Source organism: Stomoxys calcitrans, chromosome 2, assembly GCF_963082655.1.
Source record: "Stomoxys calcitrans chromosome 2, idStoCalc2.1, whole genome shotgun sequence".
Lineage (NCBI taxonomy): Eukaryota > Metazoa > Arthropoda > Insecta > Diptera > Muscidae > Stomoxys > Stomoxys calcitrans.
In genome coordinates, this window is record NC_081553.1 from 169,749,866 (window position 1) to 169,771,398 (window position 21,533).

Genomic DNA, 21,533 nt, shown 5'->3' on the forward strand with positions numbered 1-21,533 from the left:
GCCAATAAAAGACACATTTATTATCCGTTTTTGCTGAAATTTAAGACAGTGAGTTGTGTTAGGCCTTCCAACATCCTCCGTCAATTTGGCTCAGATTGGTCTAGATTTGGATATAGATGTCATATAGACCGATCCTCCGATTTAGGGTCTTGGGGCCACAAAAGCCACATTTATTATCCGGTTTTGCTGAAATTTGGAACAGTGAGTTGCGTTCGGCCCTTCCACATCCTTCGTCAATTTGGCCCCGATCGGTCCAGATTTGCATATAGCTGCCATATATACCGATCCTCCGATTTAGGGTCTTGGGCGCATAAAATCCACATTTATTATCCGATTTTGCTGAAATTTGGGACAGTTAGTTGCGGTGAGCCCTTCGACATCCTTCGTCAATTTGACCCAGATCGGTCCAGATTTGGATATAGCTGCCATATAGACCGATCCTCCGATTTAGGGTCTTGGGCCCATAAAAGCCACATTTATTATTCGATTTTGCTGAAATTTTAGACGTTGAGTTGCGAAGGGCTCAATCTTCGACACCTTTCAACTATTTGGCCCTGATCGATTCAGATTTGGATATAGCTGCCAAATGGACCGAACTCTCGATTTAAGGGTTTGGGCCCATAAAAAGCGCATTAATTATCTGATATCGCCGAAATTTGGGACAGTTAGTTGTGTTGGGCCCTTCGATATTTGTCTTCAGTTTGCCTCAGATCGGTCCAGATTTGGATATAGCTGTCATATAGACCGATCTCTCGGTTGAACAAATTGAACAATATCATCCGATTTAGACCAACAAGCATTTGGTCTAAATCGGATGATATGTCTATATAGCTGTTATGGGGCATAAGGTATGCATTTTTCAATGGATTTTGACGAAAGGTGGTTCGCATATATACCCGGGGTGGTGGGTATCCAATGTTCGGCCCGGCCGAACTTAACGCTTTTTTACTTGTTTTTTTTTGTAATTTTAGGTGGCAATTACGCCAAAGAAAAAACGATCAATTTTAATAAAAATCGTTTGGGATTTAGATATAGCTCTCATATTTATAATTCACCTGATTTACACTTGTGAGGAGGTATAGTGCTCTTTGTTTCAAATCTTTACAAAAATGAACTACCCATTCTATTGGCCTTATTGGCCTAAGACCCTAAATCGGCGGATCGGTCTATATGGGGGCTATATCAAGATATAGTCCGAAATAGCCCATCTTCGAACTTAACCTGCTTATGGACAAAAAAAGAATCTATGCAAAATTTCAGCTCAATATCTCTATTTTTAAAGACTGTAGCGTGATTTCAACAGACAGACGGACAGACGGACGGACATGTCTAGATCGTCTTAGATTTTTCGCTGATCAAGAATATATATACTTTATAGGGTCGGAAATAGATATTTCGATGTGTTGCAAACGGAATGACAAAATTAATATACCCCCATCCTTCGGTGGTGGGTATAACAAGTAAAAGCTTGCTAAGTTCGGCCGGGCCGAATCTTATATACACTCTGTTCTTTTGTGCGTCTATCTTTCATTCGCCTTTGTCTGTTTGTCTTTCGTTCATTTATTTTTTTGTCCATCTGCCCTTTGTCCATCTGTCCTTCGTCCGTCTGTTTTTCATCACTCTGTTTTTCGTGCATCTGTCCTTCGTCCATTTGTACTTCGTCCTAAGTCCGTTTATCCTTCGAGCGTCTGCCCTTTGTTCATCTGTACTTCGTCCGTCTGTCGTTAGCCCATCTGTTTCTCGTACTGTCCTTCGTCAGTCTGTCCTTCGTCCGTCTGTCCTTCGTCCGTCTGTCCTTCGTCCGTCTGTCCTTCGTATGTCTGTTCTTCGTCCGTCTGTCTTTCGTCCGTCTGTCCTTCATCCGTCTGTCCTTCATCCGTCTGTCCTTCGTCCATCTGTCCTTCGTTCATCTGTCCTTCGTCCATCTGTCCTTCGTCCATCTGTTCTTCGTCCATTTGTCCTTCGTCCATCTGTCCTTCGTCCGTCTGTCCATCTGTCCCTCGTCCATCTGTCGATCGTTCGTCTATTCTTCATCTGTCTTCCCTTCGGGCGTTTTTGCTTCGTGCGTCTGTCCTTCGTCCGTCTGTCCATCGTCCGTCTGTCCTTCGTCCGTCTGTCCTTCGTCCGTCTATCCTTCATCCGTCTATTCTTCGTCCGTCTGTCCTTCGTCGTCTGTCCTTTGTCCGTCCGTCCTTCGTCCGTCTGTTTTTCGCCCATCTGTCCTTAGCTTAAGTTCTACGACCACGTGGCCCTAAAATTGTAAATAATTCCAATAAATGTTATTCACTGCTACTTTGTTCCCATTGTCTTCAGATCTAGTGGGGTAATAAAAATCGCTTAGCAGCTCTTAAACAATTAACATAACTTAATTATATTGTTTATCTATGTCACTCAATATTCTCATTATTACTAAAGTCCAGAGGCCAAGCGAAGAAAACCATAAGACTAAATAAAATATGGAAATTATTTGTGATTCTTTGAATGTGGTTAATCAGGTGCGAAATATTTTCATTTAATATGGAAAGAATTTTCTCACTTATAAGAAAAAGAAAAAAAAAATAAAATAAAAATAATTACGTAGGCTGGTGAATATGTGAATTGATTTATGTCCAAAATGTATTCATTCGCACACACACACATTCAAGCTGGCAACAATTAATATTTAATAACAAATAGCGTTGTTTCTTATTTTCTTGATATCTTTGACAACCAATTAAGTCTGCTCACGTCGAGCAAAGAAACTAAAACAGCAGCCGCTTAAAACAAAAATTAATACTAAACAAACAAATCATAAAAAACCACAAAACAACACATTGTTCATTTTGTTAAATATGCTCGTTCACACATAGTATAATTAAAAACTCATTACGTTTTTACATCGTCTACACATATCATACACCCGTGTCTGCTCAACCAGGAACGCGGTTTCTTTTTTAAAATTTCATAAATATTTTTCAAAATTAGAGGTAATAACAATGAGCTCTGTACGTCTGTTGAAAAAAGGAAAGATTAGAGTGAACAATGCTATCACCACAGTTTTATGATCTGTTAACAATGCAAAAAAAAAAAAACACCATAAGGATACAAACACTTTTCCACTTAAATCACACAAGTATGTGTATGTGGAGTGCCATAGAAGATATCAGCATTAACATATTTGCCAAAATCTCACACATCTATTCCCCTAATTCTGTCAATAATCTCAGTAGTTAATGTTCAACTCTAATGTGTGAACATTAGACAATTATTGGCATGTAATACAACATTGTTACTCAATGTGGGGCGAAATAATAACAAGCAATAATTGCACAAATTATGAGCAACAGTAAGAGGAAGTTTGTAAACAGCTGCATGCAAAATTTTTTTAATATTGTAGTGTAGATATTATGTGAAATTACCTCTTCGGTTTTTATATGCGTGTCCGGATGGGAAAATGCTTTAGGCATGTGATGATCACGTCTCTCGCCTTATGCCGGACTCCGTAATCAACAACATCAGCTAAAAAGCCACTCTCTGCCATCCCCGGAGACTAATTCCATCAATGGAACCCCTTTGGCATTAACCTTCCAGGTCTATCTTCTTTCTGCGCCTACTGCTTGTCTTCTAGCATAATCTGGACTATTTTCCCAAACAAAATGTCACACAGTGGGAGAAAATCAAAAAAAAACCAAGACTTTTTTTTATTTATTAGTCTATAGATATTATAATCCTTACAGACTAGACTATATACAATATATACAAACTAAGCTTAATAACTACGAATTCAGCAAAATAATAATCTTTTTCTTTAAAGAATATTTGTTTTCGCACAGATCTATATTATTGTAAAATTTATTAAATTCAACACATAAACGCCTAAATGGGTCATTGTTCGCAAAATTCGTACGATAGTATTCAACATGAAGAAGATTAAAATTACGTGAAGGCACGTTCAAGTAGATTTGGTCCAACAGAAACTCCGACTTCCGTTTAGTATATTTAACATGAAATTCAGATTCAGCAAGGCAATTTGATCAAATTTAATCTTTCTTTATAAGATGGTAAAGTATTAAATGTCCAGTTACGTCTACGTAAGCAGAATAACACGAACTGTTTTTGCACAGACTCAATTGAATTGCAGTGGATTTTATAATTTGGGCACCATATTATAGAACCATACTCCAGTATCGGTCGAACAAGGGATGTGTATAGATTTCTTGTGACGATTGGATCAACAAACTCTTTGCTCCAACGCTTAACAAATCCTAAAGAACCATAAGCTTTATTGATCGTCAAAGATATATGTGATCTATAGTTTAACCTTTGATCTAACAAGAAGCCAAGAAAATCGAGATATCGGTCTATATGGCAGCTATATGCAAATCTCGATCGATCTAGACCAAATTCGGACAATAAATGCGCCTTTTATGACCCCAAAACCTAAAACCGAGAAATCGGCCTATATGGCAGCTATATTCAAATCTTGACCGATCTGTTCCATATTGTAGAAGAATGTCAAGGGGCTTAACTTAACTCACTTTCCCAAATTTCGGACAATAAATGCGCCATTTATTGGCCTAAAACCTTAAATCGAGGGATCGGTCTATATGACAGCTATATCCAAATCTGATCCCATTAGGGCCAAATTGAAGAAGGATGTTGAAGGGCCTAAGACAACTCACTGTCCCAAATTTCAGCAAAATCGGACAATACATGTGGTATTTAAGGGCCTAAGACCCTTAATCGGAGTATCGGTCTATATGGCAGCAATATTCAAATCTGAATTGATCTGGGCCAAATTAAAAAATAAATTAGAAGGGCCTTAAACAACTCACTGTCCCAAATTTCAGCAAAATCGGACAATACATGTGGTATTTAAGGGCCTAAGACCCTAAATCGATAGATCGGTCTATCGGATCGATCTATCTGGACCGATCTGGGCCAAATTGACGAAGGTTGTCGAAGGGCCCAACACAACTCCCTGTCCCAAATTTCAGCAAGATCGGATAATAAAAGTGGTTTTTATGGGCCTAAGACCCTAAATCGGCGGATCGGTCTATATGGCAGCTATATGTATGCCCCAATCCTTTGGTGGAGGGTATAAAAACTAGTAAAATAAATGTCATGTGATAAGAGAGACATCTCTGTCAAATTTGGAATGTTAAAAGCTGAGGTGTAAGCGAGATTGTGCGCTAAATTTCAAGGCCATAGATTGTCTGGGCGCCTTTGGCAGACACGAAAATTTGGGTCTGCCAAATTGACCGAATTGACGTTCGGGCTGCCAAATCTTCATTTATTGTCCGATTTGTTGCTATATTTTGCTCAAAAATCGCTACAAAAAAGTCCGCTTAGTGGACAATATCTCGGTTTTGGGGATATACGAGTTTTATGTTTTATTTGTTGAAATTTTGGCCGAGATTGGGTTCGTATCTTGCAATTTAGGAAGGCATTTGTGGTTAGATGTTCATTGTTTTGCTTAGTTTGGATTTGTGACAAAATTTTCGACGACTTTGCTGCGAAATGTATCATATTTTTCTGCATTTTTGGTCAAAGAATTTATTTTCATTGATTAGCCTTTATTGAAAAAACTTTCTTAAATACTTTAATTGTTTTTTGAAGATACATAAACTTAAACGGGTGCTATATGCTCCTCAATACAGGCAATTTTTTATAAAAAAAAATATGAAAACCCCTTGAGTTCAAAAATTTCAAAGCCCAGATGTCTAGATTGGGTACAAGTTTTTTTTATTTTATATGTCCCCTTAGCCCATGCAAAATTTTGTTTGCACCCAATATTATTTGTAGACTCCACAGCAAATTTACAAAAAAAAAATTGCGATTTTGAACCTATATTTGTCCAAAAGAGGTATTTTATAGATTCTCATAAAAAGTTCGTGCAGAATTTATTTCTAGTTTTATTTCCATCTGCAAAATTTAAAATTTTGGCAATTTTGGGACTGCCAAACTAATATTTGGCAGCCCCAACAAATTTTCGAAATACCGAGGTGACCAACTTTAGAGGCCTGTCAAAAGGCAGCCAGTTAAACTAAAGCCGTGAAATTTGGCACACTCGCCAACACCGCAGCTTAAAAAGTTTCAAAGTGATATCTGGAGCCTTTCTCACACGGCATATTTTTTACTATTTTATTCGATTTTCCCCCACTGTGCGTCACCACGTTTCCAATTCTCTGCATCTTTCAATCCAGCGGTGAAACTTCTGCAACTTCTAGCTCCGCCTTCGTCTGCAACTTCTGGCTCCTCATGCACTTGTTTTCCCGAAAGTAACTATGCCTGTCAACATCTGTATGACGTAATAGTTGATGTCGCCGAGCTTCCTATCTCTCCACACCGGGAATTAGTCGCCGTGTCTAACTGACGGAATTCTCATTCGTCCACCTTAATTGCCATCTCTCGATAGTCTCCTCTCGTATGGCCTGTAAATGATCGGTTTGAATCTCACAATGTCTTCGGTGAGCGTTGCACTGGTATAGAGCCTGGAGCGTATCAAGGCACGTAGGTCTACCGGAACCATTCCAGCTATTACCAGGGCTGCGGGCTCCGACACTGTCCGGTAGCACGTAACGACCCTAAGGCCGCCGCCCTTTGCACCGAGAGCAGGGATTTCGCTCAATAGTGTCTGCCTCCATATTTCGCTCCCTTAGAGAGCACGCTATTGCATATCTTCATTAAGAGTCTTTGCCTTCTCGGGAGAGGCCCACTTATGTTTGCCATCAGTTGACTGAGTTGTGCCGTTATCTTTGCGGCCTTTGTGTGGCGTTCCGGATTTGCTCTGCATAGGTAAATTTTGAATCCAGTCGGATCCCTGGATATTTTACCAATCTCTCAGTATGAAATTCACCAGTATGTAATTTTTGTGCATACCTACATCCACTGGGACATTTTTTCTCGTTAGTAGTAGGAACCCCGTAATGGATGGATGCGTTCTTCACATCCAGTGAGCCTAAGAGGACAATCGGCCTCAGAGATATGATGGTCTCCAACAAATCTCTGAGAGCTCCAATCGTGCATTTTCCTGCACGAAGGTCCTGGAGCCGTTGCTTTATAAGTCGCTCCAAAAGCTTGCCGGCCGTATCCATGTTGGATCACATTTGCCCTTGCTTATGAGCACCTGCCTTTTTCTCTCATATACCTCAGAAAAAAAACACCTTCTAATAGGCACCTGTTAAACATTGCAAATGCAGATTTGTCCATGAGTGTGGACTATATTTCTCATTGTTCTTCCGTTCATCACCGCTGTTGGACTCCATGTGCCGAGTTTTTCCATAACAATATTAAATTCGAAGCCCCAAGGTTTTCAGTTTATGTCTTATATTAATTGCTCTCACTTTCCTTTGTTGTTCCGATGTATTGCGGCATAGAGTAACTTTTTAGCCTCCTTGCGTGTTCTCTCTCAGCCGTACTTCTGCAGCGAGCTCTCGTGTATCTACATCTTACTTTAATGCAGTTGCTTCGTTGATCAGCTATAGCATCATGTATTTCTTTCTGGTACACTCCACTCTGTTCTCTATGCGTTCTTTTCTTCGGACGAAAATGCAATGTCATCGGACCTGAGTCGCCTAAAGGTTGGCACGTTTCCACTGTTTACAAATAGTAAACCAGTGCTTTCGGCCATGTATAGAAATCGCCTTCCTCTTGAGTTGGTCGTTGGCATGACCCATTCTACTGCTCGACAGTTGTAATCACCTGCTACAATGTAATGTTCGTCTAATCTTCGCATTGTGTTTCCGATCTCATCAATTTTTTCTTCAAGGCGTCGATACTATCACTGGGGGTGAGATAGCAGCTAAACAACATGGAGGGATTTAGCCGGACCTAGGTGTAACCGTTTCCATTTCCGCTACTTATTGATGAGATGCCATTGTGGTCTAGAATCCATATAGCAGCTGTATTCGTGGTATCCTCAACCCAGGACCCCTGACTTCTTCATCCATATACTCAACCCAGGACTCCTGACTTTCTCATTCATATCGCTCGCTTATAACTATGATCTCTGCCCATTTTTCTGCAACTATTTGTTTAGGAGATCATGTGCAACATTGTTGTATAGCTGCTAAGCTATCGACACAAAGACAACATTTCTTTAAGTCTTTTATGAGTATGCCAATTTAAATATGTTTCTATGTAATCCAATACCCAATCACAACATTAAGCAATTACATTTTAATTGAAATGATAATTGCGATCCTGCTGCTAAGGCAAATGATGCTGATATGCATTAATATCACTTGACACTAGGTAGGCCATAAGGAAACAATAGCAATAGAGTGAGAACAACACAAAACACAACTCCGTGTACATAGATTCGGTACTTAAGTGTTAAATGTATCTATTGCCTTAGCTTATTGGTACAGTATGATGATGTTTTAACACTTAGGAATACTTGGCGTGAAGATGGAGATAACATGATTGTTTCGGAACACTTTCCCACAATGATTAAAAAAACATCAATTACAGCAAAAACCTAAATGATGATTTTCTATATACTAACAGCAACGTGTAGATAAGAGCGATATGATACGGTATAACATGAAATAAAGTGTAGACTATACTGATGTGAAGAAAAAACAAGTAACAAGTAAAAGCGTGCTAAGTTCGGCCGGCCCGAATCTTATATACCCTCCACCATGGATCGCATTTGTCGACTTCTTTTCCCGGCATCTCTTCTTAGGCAAAAAAAGGATATATGGAAATATTTGCTCTGCTATTAGAGCGATATCAAGATATGGTCCGGTTTGGACCACAATTAAATTATATGTTGGAGACCTGTGTAAAATGTTAGCCAACTCGAATAAGAATTGCGCCCTTTGGGGGCTAAAGAAGTAAAATAGAGAGATCGATTTATATGTATCGGGATATAGACTGATTCAGACCATAATAAACACGTATCTTGATGGTCGTGAGAGAATCCGTCGTACAAAATTTCATTCCAATCGGATAAGAATTGCTCATTCTAGAGGCTCAAGAAGTCAAGACCGGTTTATATGCCAGCTATATCAAAACATGGACCGATATGGCCCATTTACAATACCAACCGACCTACACTAATAAGAAGTATTTGTGCAAAATTTCAAGCGGCTAGTTTTACTCATTCGGAAGTTAGCGTGCTTTCGACAGACAAACGGACGAACGGACGGACAGACGAACGGACATGGCTAGATCGACATACAGCGGTCAAAAAAAGTATTCATCATTAGCAAAATTGATAATAAATTCACTTATTTTGGGTAATTGAAGAAAATTTAAAGTAAACAAATAATGCAGTTTTATGCAATAGTTTATTTTTCGTAATATGTTTTAAAATAAATTCAAAAAATAAATTTAATTAGCGCAAAAAATGCAATTTTATGTAATAACACCAAAAACAGAACAAAAAAAGTATTCATCATTGATGTGCTATCATCAAAGTCAAATTCAAATATTATTTGGGAATCCCCCTTTTCTGTTTTATTTAGTAAAGGAGGCTTTGCCCTTGACAGCAAATATTTAATTTCATTGAAAATATAGTTTTTGTCAAAATGGGTCGTAAGCAAAACGAGGTTTCTGATGAGGTAAAAGTTTTGATAATAAAACACCACAGGAATGGTTTAACTCAAAAAACTATCAGTGAAATATTAAATAGACCACGATCTACTATACAATCCATCATCAGAAAGTGGACAGAAACGAAAACTGTTGACAATAAACCAAGATCTGGTCGACCAAAAGCACTTTCAGTTGGAGATGTGCGTTGGCTAGTGCGGCAAGTTCAGAAAACTCCGAAGACAAATGCGACCATTCTTCGTAAAAACACTATGGAATATTTAGGGAAGGAAGTTACTACACAAACAATTCGAAATACACTCAAAAGGCATAGTTACAGAGGAAGAACTGCACGTAAGAAGCCCTTTATAAATAAAATAAACCGAGTGAAAAGGCTAAACTTCGCAAAAATGTATGTAAAACAGCCCGAATCATTTTGGAAAACAGTCATTTTTGCAGACGAGAGCAAGTTTAATCTTTTTGGGTGCGATGGAAAGGTCATAGTGTACAGAAAACCAAATTCAGAGCTTGAAGAACGAAACACAGTTGCTACTGTAAAACATGGTGGAGGTGGTTTAATGGTTTGGGGGTGTATGGCGGCTTCAGGAGCGGGAAATCTTGAAATTATTAATGGAGTAATGGATCATAAGTATTACATTGACATTTTAAAGAGGAATTTAAAAGATAGTGCTGTAAAACTTGGGCTTGGTAATAACTTTCAATATTATCAAGATAATGACCCCAAACATTCTGCTTAAATACCAAGATGTGGATGCTGTATAACTGCCCCAAAGTCATTAAAACTCCTCCTCAAAGTCCCGACTTGAACCCAATTGAACATCTTTGGGAACATCTCGAACGCAAATTGAGAACGCGCAATTTTTCGAGCAAGAGTCAAATGCAACAGGTGATAATGGAGGAATGGACTAATATAGACCAAAATATAACCGCTAAATTAGTCCAATCGATGTCAAACCGTTTAAAAGAAGTTATAAGACGCGGTGGTCGAATAACAAAGTATTAATTTTTTTAAATTATGTTATTTATTTTTTTGTTTTTTTGCAATGATGAATACTTTTTTTGTTTAATTTTTTGTGTTCAGCTGTAAAATGGCCCTTTTTGTTCCAATAAATACTATTTTTTTCTTTAAAAACAATGAAATTGTGTACATATATATCACACAAGCACTACTGCATCATTAGTTTAATATGTTTTTATTCCAATTGTCTTTTGTAGACTTATTAAAAAAAAAACATTGAATGATGAATACTTTTTTTGACCGCTGTATTTGAATAACTTAAGCACCCAAATTCGGCACGGACTTTGAGTGGTCTAATATATATGTCACTATTCAATTGTTTAGCACAAAATATTGGTCTTTTGGGCAGATATTGAATCAGGTAATAAATAAAGCCTATATTCGCTTCAAACCCCTTTAGTCAGATCGGTCTATATGGTAGCTATATCTAATTATAGTCCGATTTGTACCATATTAAGGTCGGATGTCAGGAGGCTAAAATAATTCACTGTTTCAAATTTCAGCGAAATCAGGTAATAAATAAAGCTTTTATGGGCTTCCGACCCTTTATGGGAGATCGGTCTATATGACTTAAAATAACCCACTGTTTTAAATTTCAGCGAAATCGGGTAATAAATAAAGCTTTTATGGGCTTCCGACCCTTAATCGGAGATCGGTCTATATGGCAACTATATCTAAATATGGACCGATCTAATTCATATTTAGATCAGATGTCGTGAGGCTTAAAATACCTCACTGTTGCAAATTTCAGCGAAATCGGGTAATAAATAAAGCTTGTATGGTCTTCAGACCCTTTATCGGGAGATCGGTCTATTTGGTACCTATATCTAAATATAGTCCGATCCGAACCATATTAGATTAGATTACTTCCTGTTTCAGATTTCAGCAAAATCGGATGAAAAGTAAGTTTTTATGGGCATTAGACCCTTTATCGGAAAATCGGTCAATATATTCAAGAACTTAACCAGCGTGCATCAAAAAGATGTATCGGTGCCAAATTTCAGACCAATAGATCAATTTTTTAAGTAAAACACATCTAAGGGTTTTAAGACCTAACCCACAATGTGTTGATGTAATAAAAACAAACTGCATTGAATATTTCTTTTAAACCCGTACTTGTAAGAATCTGCTTAAAAACTGCGTTTTTAAAGTTTTCAAATTACTTGGAGTCACCCATATTCCTGATATCGGTGCCACCTTGTAAAAAAACAGCCTCTTCGATGTGTGAACTACTTAAATGGATTTAGCTAAATTACACTTAAGTGCGTGTTCGTGTCTATTGTTTGTTTGCTCTAGCTCAAGTTGAATTGAAAATGTTTCAACGACGTGATGTTCACACCCGTCCAAGTGTTGAAGTGAAATGAAAACGAAAAGAGATTTGACACCACACATAACACTTAACTGGGATACTAGGTGAACTTTTCGAATAAAGCTAAGACAGAGAGTTTAAGAATCTACGCTGCAATGTCTTTACTTGGCCAATATCCATTTTCCGATTTCTAGACTTATTTGCATGCGTTTTCGCACGATTTCATTAATGAGTGAAAACAGATACAGTATGGCTTCATACAAATAAAACACAAATGCTTTTGTATGTATGTCAGATTATTTGTGTTAGTGTGTAACACCAATTGCCAACATGTGGGGAAAAATTAACAAATTTTGAAAAAAAAAAACAAATGAAACATGTGTGACATTGGACTCGAACAAAATTATTATTGGCCCTGTTTTATTCAGCACTATACTGTGCAGTGCAGTGGAATTTGTAAGGAAATGACATCTATCCGGAACAACGAAGTTCTGGATTAATGACCAGTGCGGGCTTATGTAGAACATCTGTCTTCAGAATTGCCATGATATGCAAATTGCAAATTTTGCCCATGAACATTCTTCTAAGGAACAGGGGCAAACTTCTCACATATCAATGAGTGCAGTCCGATTCAAGTTTAAGCTCAAAGGGGTCTCCTTTTTATAGCCGAGTACGAACGCCGTGCCGCAGTGCGACACCACTTTGAAGAGAAATTTTACATGGCATAGTACCTCACAAATGTTGCCAGCATTTGGAGGGGAAAACCCCCAATGAAAATTTATTCTGATGGTCTCGCCAGGATTCGAACCCAGGTGTTCAGCGTCATAGGCGGACATGCTAACATCTGCGCTACGGTGGCCTCCATTTGCCGTGATATATTATTCACAATTATGTGTGGTCATCTCCAGAAATACCTCTATTGTGAATTACAGAATAAACCAATTATTATACCCACCAAACAAGGATGGGGGTATATTCATTTTGTCATTCCGTTTGCAACACATCGAAATATTCCTTTCCACTACAGAATTTTAAAATAAAGATTGAGCTGAAATTTTGAACAGATTCTTTCTTTTTCCATAAGCAGTTTATGTTTGAAGATTTGCTATATCGGACCGTATCTTGATATAGCCCCCATATAGACCGATCCGCCGATTTAGGGTCTTGGCCCCATAAAAGCAACATTTATTATCCGACTTTGCTGAAATTTGGGACAGTGAGTGTCCGTCCATCTGTCTGTCGATAGCACGCTAATTTTCGAACGAGTAAAGCTAGGCGCTTAAAAGTTTGCACAAATCCTTTCTATTAGTGTAGGTCAGTTGGGATTTTAAATGGGCCAAATCGGTCCATGTTTTGATATTGCTGCCATATAAACCGATCTTGGGTCTTGCTTCATTAGATTTTAGAGGGCGCAACTCTTATCCGATTTGGCTGTAATTTTGCACGTCGTGTTTTGGAATCACTTTCAACAACTGTGCTAAGTATTGTTTAAATAACCTGGTACAGCTGCCATAGAAACCGATCTTGTATCTTGATTTCTTGAGTCAATATAGCGCATAATTCTCATCCAATTTGATTGAAATTACGTAGTGTTTTGTTTAAATCGGTTCATAAGCTGGTACAACTGCCATAGAAACCGATCTCGGACCTTGACTTCTTGAGCCGCTAGTGGGCGCAATTCTCATCCGATTTGGCGGAAATTTAGCATAAGTTGCTTTGTTATGTATTCCATTAACTGTGCTTAGTACGGCGCAAATCGGTACATAACCTGATATAGCCGCCATGGAAACCGATCTTGGGTCTTGACTTTTTGAGCCGCTAGAGGGCGCAATTCTCATCCGATTAGGCTGAAATTTTGTACAACGACTTCTCCCATGACCTTTAACATACGTGTTTAATATGGTCTGAATCGATCTTTAGCTTGTTACACCACCCATATAAACCGATCTCTCGATTTAGCCTCTTGAGCCCCTGCAAGGCGCAATTCTTATCCGAATTGACTGAAATAGTACCCAATGACTTTTACAATGTTCAGCTTTCAATTCATTCATGGTCCGAAACGGACTATAACTTGAAATAGCTCCAATAGCATAACAGTTTTTATTCATTATTCTTTGTTTGCCTAAAAGGAGATACCGCGCAAAAAACTCGACAAATGCTATCCAAGGTGGAGGGTATATAAGCTTCGGACCGGCTGAACTTGGCACGCTCTTACTTGTTGTCATTCATTTGATAGTGCTATTAAACGGATGATTGTTTCTACTTCTTGGATTGCTAAGATTTCCACCAATTAGTGCGGCGATTGAAAAGACACGTCTATTGTGAATGGCAGAGTTGATTTAAAAAACAATCATTTTTATACAATTGTTCATTTGTTCTTTTCCGCCCATTTACTAAGATTGTTGTTCATTAGTACTCGAACTTGAAGCCTAAAGTCTGGATAGTATTTCACGATATTATATTTATTTTAGCCCATATTTCGTCCTGGCGCCCATTCACAATAGACGCATTTCTTCAATTGGCCATACTAATTTGTGAAGGAGGTCAGTATGGCTTTCAGCATCATAACGGGACACAAAGGACTACCAGCACACTTATGCAAATTTAGTTCGGCAAGTGTATAGGGCATGCGGGGAAGATGATAAGATGGTCCAGCATTTCCTATGTCATTGCCCGGCTTTCGCGGCTAACAGAAACCAGCACCTAGCTGGGAAGACAATACCAAGCATGAACCAACTTAGGGGGACGTAATGGAAAACAATTAAGGATTTTGTATGTAGCACGGAATTTCAAAGTTAGATTTAATTTTTCGAGGTTACTTTCTGGTATTAAAAGCGCACAACAAGCCGATTATTAGCTTTGGTGTATGTTCACAGTGGCATGGGGCGGATTAATATCCGCGCCCTCTTTCCAACCTAACCTAATTTGTGAAATCTAACTAATCCTATTTTCTTTTAAAAAATCCGCAATTACTTTTTGGGCAACCCAATAGAAACAGATGTATTTTATAATGCTGCTCTTAATATCTCTAAAATTCTTCGAATCCAGCACACCTGTCATTTCGATTGAAGTTTCAAACACTTGCCACGTATAGTGCTAAAATAAAACTGGGGTGGTTTAAAGTTTTTTGTCTTCAATACAATTTTTGAATTGAAGACTCCTTACAAATTGTAAGCTAATATAACAGGCTGCAATTGTATTGCCTCATTAGCTCATTAAAGATTTCAGTGCATATTCTTTTTTAAATTTCCATCACTGTCATATTTAAATATTTTCTTTTTTTTTCTTGCAGCTTGTCCTTAAGAAAACTTGCGAGTGGTGGTTTTACCGCAATAAATGCAGCAACATGTCAACCCATTGGAAACATAACGCATTTCTCATCCTAACCACCTGCCTATTCATAGTCCTTGGCCTCATTATATTCTTTTCACTGCCAGCCAAGGACACAATCACCAACAAATCTTCACAACACAAAAATACCGCCAGTAATTGGTCAACAACAACGACAAGTATAACAATAACAACTCCTTCCTCAGTGGGGATAACATCGACGTCGACGTCAACGACATTTGCTCCATTAATAATAACACCAACAACGACGTCGGCGACAACATCAACAACAACATCGGCAATAAAACATATTTTAGACGAAATAAATGGAAGCATTGACGACGATGATATAGATGATGGCCAAACTATTGACAGAGGTGGAGATGTCATCGATATTACCGGAATCACCTCATACAACGTAAATCAGACCTTTGAGGGTGATGAAGAGCCCTGGGGTGTAGGAGATGGTGAGTGTGAAAGTTCAATTTTAAAATTCCTATTATGGCATAGTGTGGAATAAAATGTTAATATGGTCAAGTTTGATATTTATACCCTACACCACTTCTGTGGTAGAGGGCTGCTATATAAGTTTCCGGCCTAGGTAATACAAACTATTACCAGGTTCACTTTCACATTTCCGTTGGAAAGTTTGACATTTTCTAGTATAATCGTACTCAGAAAATTTTGACGTGCGACAATACATTGTGGTCTTTATGTTGACATGGAAAAATTAATTTGACAAACAATGGAATTAACTTGTGTACATTTTCCTGCGACCACTTTTGACAACTTTAGACGTTGACTATCACGATGAGAGTGCATTTATGAACTTTAGTTTTTTATGACGAAAAAAACTTTGAAAAACTTCTTCAACTAATTCAGTCGTGGCTGGTGCTCGCTCAAACTCGAATTCGGTGAATGTCGTCCAAAAACAGCCGTTGCAACAGAGAACATTGATGCATACATTCGATATTGCATGAACATCTTGCCGTAAAAAAGGTATGCTCTTATTGGATTCCGCACAATATAACAATCGCTCAATAATAGGCTCGTGTCGATTAGTGCGAAAAACTAATGAAACAAGTAAGAGTGTGCAAAGTTCGGCCGGCCCGAATCTTATATACCCTCCACCATGGATCGCATTTGTCGAGTTCTATGCGCTGCATCTCTTTTTAGGCAAACAAAGAATATTGAATAAGATTCGGACCATAAATGAATGCTAAACATTTTAGAAGTCATTGTGTAATATTTCAGTTCATTCGGATAAGAATTGCGCCTTGTAGGGGCTCAAGAAGCAAAATCGGGAGATTGGTTTATATGGGAGCTGTATCAAGCTATTAAACGATTCAGACCATATTAGACACGTATGTTGAAAGTCATGAGAGAAGCCGTTGTACAAAATTTCTGACAAATCGGATGGGAATAGCGCCCTCTAGAGGCCTTAGAAGTCATGATCCCAGATCAGTTTATATGGCAGCTATATCAGGCTATGTAACGATTTGCGCCATACATAGCCTTATTGCCTAAAGTCTTCGAAAAATCAACACGAGAAAACTAATTATTGTTCACCATGACAAAGCGAGATCTTAAACAACGGCCCATCGGTTCAAAAAACATGTTTTGAAGGTGTCTCAATCCGAGTGGAAAAAGTGCTACGACAATTGGTTTGAGCTCATGCAAAAGCGTATAAGAGGAGGATGCTTTGTAAAACAATAAAATTATATTTATAACCTACACCACCACTGTGGTACAGAGTATTATAACTTTCACGTCCCACAACGTGTTCGAAATTCATCAAAATCGGATCAAATTTAGATGTAGCTCCCATATAGATCTATCATTCGATATGGCTTTTCAAAGATGTAGAAACTACAATTTCGGTCTTATCTTTACAAATTTTTGCATGAGATGTTTCATTTGACGTCCCAATATGTGTGAAAATTTTCATCAAGCTCGGTCATGGTAAAGATATAGCATCTATATATATCTTGCATCCGATATGGCCTTTTTAGGCTGAATAATAGATCTGGGAAAATATCGATGGCACCATCGATACTTCAACATTTAGTTTTTGGCTGAATATCGATTGATACTTTACCTATCGATGCTTTTGGCAAAGTTACACTATTTGCAAAATTTAACAAATACAAGTAAATAGCCGTTAAGTTCGGCCGGCCGAACTTTGGATACCCACCACCTCGGGTATATATGTAAACCACCATAGCAGCAATATCGAAATATGTTCCGGTTTAGACCAAATACTTATAAGTACAAGTCATTGTTCAATTGTATATAACACAATATTGGTCTTTTAAGTAGCTATATCTAAAAATAAACCGATCTGAACCATTTACGCACGTATGTCGAAAATCCTAACATAAGTCACTGTGTCAAATTTCAGTGCAATCGGATTATAAATGCGCCTTTTATGGGGCCACGACTTTAAATCGAGATATCGGTCTATATGGCAGCTATACCCAAATCTGAGCAGATCTTTGCCATATTACAGAAGTATGTCGAGGAGCTCAACTTAACTCACTGTCCCAAAATTTCGGCGACATCGGACAATATATGCGCCTTTTATGGGCCCAAAACCTTAAATTGAAAGATCGGTCTTTATGGCAGCTATATCCAAATCTGGACCGATCTCGGCCATTTTGCAGATGTATGTCGAGGAGCTCAACTTAACTCACTGTCCCAAATTTCGGCGACATAGGACAATAAATGCGCCTTTTATAGGCCCAAAACCTTAAATTGAGAGATCGGTCTTTATGACAGCTATATCCAAATCTGGACCGATCTAGGCCAAATTGCAGAAAGATGTCGTAGGACAACACAACACAAGTCAAAAAAGTTTGTCATTCCGTTTGCAACATATCGAAATATCCATTTCCGACCCTATGAAGTATATATTCTTGATCAGCGTAAAAATCTAGGACTATCTAGCCATGACCGTCCGTCTGTCTGTTGAGATCGCGCTACAATCTTTTAAAATAGAGATATTAAACTGAAATTTTGCACGGTTTCTTTTTTTGTCCATAAGCAGGTTAAGTTCGAAGATCCGCCGATTTAGGGTTTTAGGCCCATATAAGCCACATTTATAATCCAATTTTGCTGAAATTTGGGACATTGAGTTATGTTAAGCCATTAGACATCCTTCTTCAATTTTGCCCAGATCGATCCGGATTTGGATATAGCTGCCATATAGATCGATCCGCCGATTTAGGGTCCTAGCCCCATAAAAGGCTCATTTACTGTCCGATTTAGCCAAAATTTGAGGCGGTGGGTTGTGTTAGGCCCTTCGACAGTCTTCAATAAATTGGCCCAGATCGGTTTAGACTTGGATATAGCTGCCATATAGACCGATCTCTCGATGTCAGGTTTTGCACCTATAAAGGGCGAATTTATTGTCCGATGTCGCTGAAATTTGGGATGGTAAGTTAAGTTAAAGCCCTCGACATACTTCTACAATATGGCACAGATCTGTCCAGATTTGGATATAGCTGTCATATAGACCGATCTGTCGATGTCAGGTTTTAGGCCCATAAAAGCCACATTTATGATCCGATTTTGCTGAAATTTGGGACAGTGAGTCATGCTAGGCCCTTCGACATTCTTCTGCAGTATATTGTGTTAGGTTCTTCGAAATCTCTCTTCATTTTGGCCAAGTTCGGTTCAAATATGAATACAGATATATAGACCGATCTCTCGATTTAAAAAATCATGCATTTTTCACCGGATTATGACGAAAGGAGGTTTACATATATACTCCAGGTGGTGGGTATCCAAAGTTCGGCCCGGCCGAACTTAACGCCTTTTTACTTGTTTAATCATGCTCATTTAGTGGTGTTACCATTTTGCATTACACACATAACTTGAATGCTTTAGACCAGAAGCATCTTAATTTGCCAGGATGATTATTAATACAGCCTTCATTTCTTTAAATAAATAACTAAAACCTTACCTTATCATTATTTTGTAATATTTTCAGACCTCTCCAATGATATAGAGAATGATATCGAAGATATTAGCCATAGTATACCAGATGATTATACCAGTGATTTTGTGACACCGATAAAATTTCATAATTTTACCTTGAGTGCCGATGATTTGTTGTACGAATCAAAAAGGAATTTAAATAATAGCCAAAAAGGTAAGATTTTATTCTATTTATTATTTTATAAGGAAACCCAAGTCATTAATATGCTAGCATTGAAATTGTTAACTAACATTTAATTATTTATTTTAATTTTTTTTCTCTTATTGGTAATTTTGTTTGTTTTGATTTTTACAGATTATTTTTCAGCCTATAGTGGAACAGGTACATTTCGCAGTAAATCTAGTCAAATCTGGGATCCACATCCGGAGTATATATTTACAGCATTCGGCAAGCGTTTGCATTTGGTATTAAGTCAAGATACCTCATTTATACCACCAAAAACATTTAGGGTATGTTAGCTGAATAACAAACATAGATTATAACATGGACAAATGATGAACATTGAAGAAACGTTTGTTAGGGTTACCCATCCACATCTATTAAATGTACCACACGGAGTATTACCACGAGGTCTAGTGAATCTCCGCGAAATATACATAATATGTCACCTAAGGTATCGTACTATTATTATGCCCACCATCGAAGGAGGGTATATTCATTTTGTCATTCCGTTTAAAACATCGAAATGTCCACGTCCGACCCTATAAAGTATATATATTTTTGATCTGCGTAAAAATCTAAGACGATCTAACCATGTCAGTCCGTCCGTCTGTCTGTCCGCCTGTCTGTTGATATCACGTAACAGTCTTTATAAATAGAGATATTGAGCTCAAACTTTGCACAGATTCTTTTTTTGTCCATAAGCAGATTAAGTTCGAAGATGGGCTATATCGGATTATATCTTGACATAAACCCCATATAGACAGATCCGCCAATTTTGGGTCTTAGGCCCATGAAAGCCACATTTATTATCCGATTTTGCTGAAACTTGAGACAGTGGGTTGTCTTAGGCCCTTAGATATCCTTCTTCAATTTGGCCCACATCAGTTCAGAATTGGATAGCTACCACATAGACCGATCTCTCGATTCAAGGTTTTGGGCCCATAAAAGGCGCATTTATTGGCCGAAGTCGCTGAAATTTGAGACAGTGAGTTGTGTTGGTCCCTTCGTCAATTTGGCTCAGATCGGTCCAGATTTGGATATAGCTGCCATATAGACCGATCTCTCGATTTAAGATTTTGGGCCCATAAAAGGCGCATTTATTGGCCGATGTCGCCGAAATTTGAAACAGTGAGTTAAGTTAAGCCTCTCGACATATTTTTGCAATATGGCACAAATCAGTCCGGATTTAGATACAGCCGCCATATAGACCGATCTCTCAGTTAAAGGATTTGGGCCCATAAAAGACGTATTTGCTGTCCGATGCCACCGAAATTTGGGACAGTGAATTAAGTAAAGCCTCTCGACAAATTTCTGCAATTTGGCTCAGATCAATCAAGATTTAGATACAGCTGTCATATAGACCGATCTCTCGATTTAAAATTTTTGGACCATAAAAGGCGGATTTATTCTCCGATTTTGCCGAAATATGGGATAGTGAGTTGTATTAGGCACCTCACCATTCTTTATTCAATTTAGCTCAAATCGATCCAGATTTAGATATAGCTGCCATATAGAGCGATCTCTCGATTAAAGGATTTGGGCCCATAAAAGGCGCATTAACTCTTCGATGCCACCGAAATTTGGGACAGTGAATTAAGTTAAGCCTCTCGACATATTTCTGCAATTTGGTTCAGATCAATCAAGATTTACATATAGCCGCCAAAGAGGCCAATCTCTCGATTTAAGGTTTTGGACACATAAAAAACGCATTTATTGTCCTTTTTCGCAGAGATATGGGACAGCGAGTTGTGTTAGGCCACTCGACATACTTTTTCAATTTGGCCCAGATCGATCCAGATTTGGATATAACTGCCATATAGACCAATCTTTCAATTTCGTAGAAATTTGGGACAGTGAGTTGTGTTAGGCCCTTCGAAATTTGACCCAAATCTGTCCAGATTTGGTTATAGCTGCCATATAGACCTATATCTCGATTTAAAGTCTTGGCCCCATAAAAGGCGCATTTATAATCCGATTGCACTGAAATTCGACGCAAAAGCCATTTTAGGCTTTTCGACATCCGTGTCGTATATGGTGGTTCAGATCGGTTTATTTTTATACCCTCCACCATAGGATGGGGGTATATTAATTTCGTCATTCTGTTTGTAACACCTCGAAATATGCTTCTCAGACCCCATAAAGTTTATATATTCTTGATCGTCATGTCATTTTAA

The 21,533-nt window shown here is 38.2% G+C and overlaps 1 protein-coding gene across 1 annotated transcript in view; it reads left to right on the forward strand.

The window, feature by feature from the left end:
- Positions 1 to 21,533, forward strand: part of LOC106081477 (A disintegrin and metalloproteinase with thrombospondin motifs 9) — a 410,411-nt gene that overhangs the window by 340,444 nt on the left and 48,434 nt on the right. The window contains exons 3-5 of the mRNA XM_013243452.2: positions 15,160 to 15,664; positions 19,189 to 19,350; positions 19,492 to 19,646. Of these exons, the coding sequence (XP_013098906.2) occupies positions 15,160 to 15,664; positions 19,189 to 19,350; positions 19,492 to 19,646 (822 nt within the window). The remainder of the gene's footprint in view (positions 1 to 15,159; positions 15,665 to 19,188; positions 19,351 to 19,491; positions 19,647 to 21,533) is intronic.